Source organism: Meriones unguiculatus, chromosome X, assembly GCF_030254825.1.
Source record: "Meriones unguiculatus strain TT.TT164.6M chromosome X, Bangor_MerUng_6.1, whole genome shotgun sequence".
NCBI lineage: Eukaryota > Metazoa > Chordata > Mammalia > Rodentia > Muridae > Meriones > Meriones unguiculatus.
In genome coordinates this window covers 57,768,315-57,775,330 of record NC_083369.1, presented here as the reverse complement: position 1 = coordinate 57,775,330, position 7,016 = coordinate 57,768,315, and the positions used below count along the sequence as shown (strand labels likewise).

Below are 7,016 nucleotides of genomic sequence, written 5' to 3'. Positions count from 1 at the left end.
CCCAACATACAAACTTCAAGGTGTTATCAAATTCAAGACATTACTTGTGGCTTGAAAAAGATGATGATTCGCAGATGTGTTTTTGAGGCAAAGAAACAGTTTCACTTGGAATGCTAACAAAGCAAAGAATGAGAAGCTATTGCCAACAAAGATTATTTTAGTGATTCAGGAATGCAAAGCAGTTTTTTTACAGGAGAAAAGGAAGAAAGGCAATGAATAGCAAAGAACTGTCAATTGGAAATTTCTAGGTTCCAATGGTAAAGAACTGGATATTTTTCTAGTTACTCTTTAGGTCAAATAAACTTTATATTGTTGTTCTGAACAAACCATGTCTTAAATACATGTAAAATTGAACAGAAATCTGACTCAAAGTTTAGGTATCAAAAGAAAACACACAACAACCAGGCAGCAATGCCAAGTTTGTTTGTTTTTTTTTCTTAGATACTTTAGACACTCACTGGATATGTGTAACCAAGGGAAGGGCTAGCACTTTCACCTAAAGAGGCTTTTAAGTCCCTGACCCAAGAATTTTCATAAAATTAGCAACTTGACTTTCAAAGTTAAGTAAAAGGTAAAGGGGAATATGATTAATCCATATCCAAACCGTAGCTCCATTCTCACTCCAGTGTTCTTTCCAGCAGACTCAAGCTATTGAGTATTTAGTTATCTATGTCTCAAATGTACTTGCTTTCCAGAGGATGGATATATATATATATATATATATATATATATATATATGGAATAAGTAAATATTGAAGGTTTTCTATGAGCTAAGTAGTTTAGAGCGATAAAAACACACAGTGTTAAGAATTTCCAGCAATTCAAGATGTGTACAGTACTACCTTCTTTAAGATGAGGAGCCTGTCTGCTAACAATATGCACTGTCAGTTGATCAAACAGTGATTCTCCAAGCAGTACAACTTTTTTGACAATACCACCACCAAGACTACAGAGTCAAACATTATTTTCCTTCATTTTACATCATTCACCCAAATAATATCACAATATAATAATAATTTAAATGGCGTATACGTTTAAAACATCTACTATATAACAAGCACTAGTTTAAGTAATATATATGTATGAATTCATGCATATATCTTCACTTCTAACTGTAAAACATTACTTCTGAAAAGACCACAGAAGTATTAAGAATAAAGTTTAAATTGCCTTCAAGAAACCCCACTCCGATTCCATGATTCCCCTTCCTTCCCCTGATTTCTGCTCTACCCACCTGGGTCCACAACAACAAAGGAGTACATTTCAGATGAGAAGGGAGGAGCTAAGAAAAGATAGGTTCCAGAGTTAGTGATACTGGCAGTTGGGAGTAGGAGACAGGAAGGGCCTATAATTAAAAGAAGCAGAAAAGATCCGTAGCTTCAGAAAATAAGGTGCTCCTCTTTAGTAATCAGAAAACTGCAAAAACAAACAAACAAAAAACACCCGCACATTTTTTTTTCCTCCAGAAAAGACTGACAACGCCAAATGTATTTGGGAACAGGGTGGATGACAGAGCAGAGGGCGGGCCCACATCTGCCGCGCTTTTGTGGGAGTGGAGATTGGAGCTCGGAGCTCAGTGGTGACGTAGATCTCATGTGACCAGGAGTCGACGTGTGCAGAAATCCTGCTAGTCTGGTCCTTGTTTCCATCTGAGTACCAGCTCTCTTCAGCCTTGCAGTCGGCGGTGTGAGAGGCCAGCGGAAGAAGGAGACAGCTTGCTTGAATTCTGCAGGTTAGTGTCAGAAGCAATATTGCCTGGGGTTTTGTAGTGTAGGGTGGCCTAGGGAAGAGACTTGAGTCCCCGTTAAGTCTGTCCTTCCAACCCTTACCTTCAATTCTGTGGGAAAGGACACTTGTGAAAGGAACTGGGGAAACCCAAAAGAAAACAAGGGGACATATGATGATTCAGAAATGATCATAATCTGAGCTTTTGGACATCTTTTCTGACACCCCTTCGGCTTCCCAAACATCGTCTCAGATATACAAATAGTTGGGAGATAATATCCCTTTCTTACCCCTGTCTGATGAGAAAGACAGGCTAAGTTGTGGGGTGGAAAGGGGGAGTCCTGCGGGAAACAAAGGGTGGGAAACTTCCAGAAGCAAGACCTTAAATACAGGAAGCTCCATGAGCTTGTTCTGTGGTGCTGCTGTGCTGAGCTCCGAGGGCTCGCTCGCCCCACCCCCAACATCTTCTCCCTTCTCCGTTTGCCTGCAGGTTTGTTCTTTGTACTGCTCCAAGCTAAAATAAGTAGGAAAAAGAAGCCGACCAGATCGGTACCTGGTAAGTGAGGGGAACTTTACAAAAGACTCCCAGGGTTTAGGCTAGTAAAGGCCTGCTAAGGCCAAAGTCCATACTCCCCTCTACCTTTTCCCTCAGGCAGCCTGTCCCCTTTCTGAGGGCCCAGTGTTAGGAAAAAGATTTGTGGAGGCCTGGGGCCAGAGGCGGGAAGGAAGGCCTTGGGAAATGCTTTAAGGAGGGACTAGAAAGAGGAGGGAGTGGAAAATGGAGGTAAGAGGGGTGGGGACAGGAAAAACCTTGATTGCAGACTGGTTTTCTCAGGTGGAAGGTATTTGATGAAGACAGTTAGACCAAAAGAGGGTGGGGAGGGCGAGAAGGGTAGTGGGGGAAGAAAAGAGAGGAGGAAAGGGTGGGAGCAAATGGTGAGGAGACTTTCGTGCACACCACCTGCACACTTAACAAAATCGTTCACTTACTGCCTTCTACTTGCTTCCTAGAAATAATTGCATTCACGAATAGGCAGGAAGAAGAAAAGCATACACAAGATGAAACCCTGCCAAAAAATGGAAGGAAACTCAGAAAATGAAGAGCCAAAGCCCGAGGAAGAGCCAAAGCCTGAGGAAAAGCCAGAAGAGGGGGAAGAACCAGAAGAGGAGGAAAAATCAGAAGAAACTTTTAGGGAGAGGCTGATTCAGTCGCTTCAGGATTTTAAAGAGGATATACACAACAGGCATTTGAGTAGTGAAGATATGTTTAGAGATGTGGATGAAGTAGATGAGATAAGGAGAGTGAGAAACAAACTTATAGTGATGCGTTGGAAAGCTAATCGAAGCCATCCTTACCCCTATTTAATGTAGTTTGCCTTGGTTTGTATTTTACCTGATATTACCATTGCAATATAGCTTTCTTTTCACTATCGTTTTCCTGATATGCCTTTACCCATCTTCCTACTTTGAATCTGTTGCAGTTAGTGGTTTTAGGTGTATCTCTTCTTATCTGTATCTTACTGTTGATTATGTTTGAACCAATCTATACATCTCTAGCTTTTAATAAAAGAGCTTTACTGATTTGTAGAAAAAAAAGATGAGCTTCTGATGGGATACAAAATGAGAAAGGTTACAAAATAATATGAGAATATCGTATTTTGAAAGACAAGAGTACCTTTGTATGTTACATATATGCACATATAAACTTGTGAAAGATGATTTTTCTTCTGCTTATTTGTATTTGCCATATTCCTAAAATGAACACGCATTATTCTTGCTAAAAATAATAAAGGTTTTATAACTAAAAATAAGCAACTTATCACTTTGTTTCTAAAACTAAGGCACTTTTTATTCATTGACAATATTAGAAGCACTGAGTTAAAAATATTACATTTTATATCAATTCTTATCTGCAGTAATAAACATAATAATCTTGTAGGAATTTTGTGGTGGTCAAATAAGGCATGAGAGCTGTTTTATCCCCATTTCTAGAGATTTGTTTCTGCTTTTTGGAAGCATAGAGAAAGTAATACTCATAACTGTGCCTGAGAACAAACTCAAGCAACTGTTAAGTGAGTGGTACATAGTCCTTTATGCCTGTCTAGACTCCCATCTAATTGCTTTTGAAAATAACATGGCCCCTCTCCTACATTATACAAATTTCTTCTGTTTTGATAGACACTTGGTATACTTGGATCACAGCAGCTTATGGATATACCTTGACAGCTTTGGGATATTATTTTCTCTAATAGAGCACAGATAGAATGTGCTCATGTGAGAGTTTGACCAAAACACAAGTCTGGATAACAACAATAGTGACAGGAGAATTTCTGCCCTGGATGCCATTTGGTCGTACTGACTCCTGCTTCAGTATAGTGAGTGATTTCTCCCCTGCAGGCTGATGACAGGTTCTCCCAGGTTCAACAGGTATCCTGAAGCTTGTGTCAGTTTTATAGGGAGGCTGAAGTCAAATTTGGGTATATTCTTAAGCAGGGGTGGAAACAGTATTATGGTCATAAGCCACCTATATATAATTTTTCGTTTATGATACTCTTTTGGGGAGCTCCTCATTTCCATTCTTCAAAATTATGACAGCTGGACAGATGGTGATGAGGCTGGAACTTTGTCTGGAGTAAGGTAAGATTCTCAGGGCTTGCAGCAACAATTTTACAGAAAGAAGTAAATCCAGTTTTCTGTAGCCTGGAAGGTGGTCACAGGAGCAGGATGTGGAATGGCCCACCCACAGCACACTCTTCAGGGTGAATCTTCCTTTGGTTTCTCTGCTCCTACCTGCAGTAGTGTAGTAGGGCTGACGGCTGGGTTGCCATAGGCAAACTTATCTTAAAAGGGGCAATTTGCCCTCACTGCAAATCAAAATACCAGACTTCCTTCTTTTATCAGGAGAAATCGAAGGATGCTTTTCAAAAAAAACATGGCACTAGCTCAGAATTCACTAAACAGAAACACTGGTTTCAGGAATCTTTGTCCCAGACATGATGGCTTTTGATCTAGTCAGATAGCTTCTGTTAAGGGAGAAGGACTTTGTGGAAGCAGGCGGTGACTTGAGACAATATGTACACATTTTACATTGTAATGTTCATGTATTTATTTGAACATGTATTAAATACTTTTGAGTTAAAGCATATGAAAAGAATTTAAGTTGAGGGTCATGTTATAATATATATATACTGATAAGAAAAACATTCATAGCGTAAGTGCTTTAGGAATAGTATCTGCAAGCAGCTGTCAGGAACTGTACCAAATCTAAGGTTTTATCCTACTTACAAACTAACAAGTTAGCCTGCTATTTTTCAGCTTATGCTGGCAGAAGGCATTAAAGTACTGGGTCAGAGACTAAGGACCTTATTATAGAAAAGCCTTAACTAGAACTTCATGTTGATTTGTACTGTCTGTCTGATTTCCATATCTCTCAGGTGACAAGGAGCCTGAAATAGATGCTTAAACATACACTGGGACTGGGAGATTGACAATTTTCAAAGAAATCCAAAGCCTGTTCTGTGTTTGAGGAAAGATGTTACCTCATATTAAAGGTTGCTTGCTATAAGCACAACTGGAAAACCTGCAACATTATCTGCCTGGGTAAAAAGTACTCAGGGCCCTACATTCTTGGCATATGCAGTAAGAACACACAAGAACACTCAGGGCTTTTGGCAGATCACATCTCCTAATAACACTTTGCTCTTTACAATACATCATGGTGATGTCAAGCCTTATGAGGTCTTTGAGGAACTTTTAAATTGTACTAAAAGTAGTGTGTGGTGCCCATAATCCCAGCCCTCAGGAGGCAAAGGCAGAAGACCATGAGTTTGAGATCAGTCTGGGCAATGAGGTAATTTTAAGGCCAGACTGAACTACCCAATACTCTATCTTAAAAGAAATGACTGTAAGACATAGTTTGCTATATGGTCCAGAGAATGATCTAAAATAGGGATATTTTTGTTTTGAATTTATTAATTATACAGAAAGCTGAAGTAAAAAAAATATCAATATCAGACATACAATTGATCAAAAGACAGACAGGTAGATAAAAAAAATATCAAATCAGACACTCAATATATCTAGCAGAAACTGATTGAGGAAGTGTTATTGAGGCAATTAAGTGCAGTTCTCAATACAGTACTTTATGGAGAGTCCCTGGCAGAAGAGAAAAAGCCACCCCTGTTAGGTGAGGCTTTTAAGTAAAAGAACAATAAAGAACAGATAGGGATAACATCATCAAATCAGGAGCTTACACCCATCAAAAACCAATGGACTGGATGGATGAGGTGGGTAGCTGAAGTTTCTGAATGAGCTTTCTCCTCAGGACTGAGCTCCCATGGCTGAACTTCTGGATTCTTTTTCCTATTGCAGCCACATTTTGTTTCTTGGGTTAAGCAATAGTCAAATATGTTGAAAACTGTTTGTCTTCTCGCCGTTCTCAAGGACACCATGTTTTGATTGGGGCTGTTTTCCTGTAACAGACTCAGCGAGGTTAGACCATCCTCAGACAAGAGGCTTGGGAGAATACTTGGAAACATACATGCAACCCACTTTCAGAGCCAGATTTTCAGTAATCATAAAAGCACATGGCAATTTATTAATATAATATACATTATACAGTCAGTTCATTAACATGTCAATTCAAAATAACTGAGTCAGAAGTGTTAAGGCCACTGGATTCATCAGGATACTAAAGACAGGACTAAACGTGTGTAAATATTTCACTAAGAAAACAATAGAAAAATGTATTTAAAAATCAGCCCCACATCACATACTTTCATACTTTGTAAAAGTATGGATATTGCCAGGCATGGTGGTACATGACTTTAATCCGATCACTCAGGAGGCAGAGGCAGATATATCTTTGTGAGTTTGAGGGCAGACTGGTCTACAAAAGTGAGTTCAGGACAGCCACGGCTACACAGAGAAACCGTCTTGAAAAACAAACAACAAATAGTATACATGTTTTGCCTCTAAGCAAAACATGAATGCCTAAGCACTGCATGAATGCAGTGCCCACAGAGGCAAGAAGAGAGCTCTGATTTTCTGGAACTAGAGTTACAGGAAGGCCTCCAACTATGCGGGTCCTGAGAGACAGAGCAAAACTACAGCAATTGATGGTAATTTTGTTGGATAATTGGATATGGTGTAGTTTTCCACATACCATTGGTGTATGTGTGGGAGGGTGTGCACGACCTTTTGAACTTTTTTTTTTTTTTTTAAGATGGGGTCTCACTATGAAACCCTGACTGGCCTGGAACTCTGCTGTGTAGACCAGGCTGATCTCAAAC

General features: G+C 39.6%; 1 protein-coding gene across 1 annotated transcript; it reads left to right on the top strand.

The window, feature by feature from the left end:
- The first annotated feature begins 1,576 nt into the window (after positions 1 to 1,576).
- Positions 1,577 to 3,536, top strand: Tceal9 (transcription elongation factor A like 9). Its single transcript, XM_021629225.2, has 3 exons — positions 1,577 to 1,732; positions 2,216 to 2,281; positions 2,737 to 3,536. Exon 3 carries the CDS (start codon positions 2,785 to 2,787, stop codon positions 3,094 to 3,096), a length of 312 nt encoding a protein of 103 aa, XP_021484900.1. The 5' UTR covers positions 1,577 to 1,732; positions 2,216 to 2,281; positions 2,737 to 2,784; the 3' UTR covers positions 3,097 to 3,536.
- Positions 3,537 to 7,016: the final 3,480 nt, after the last annotated feature.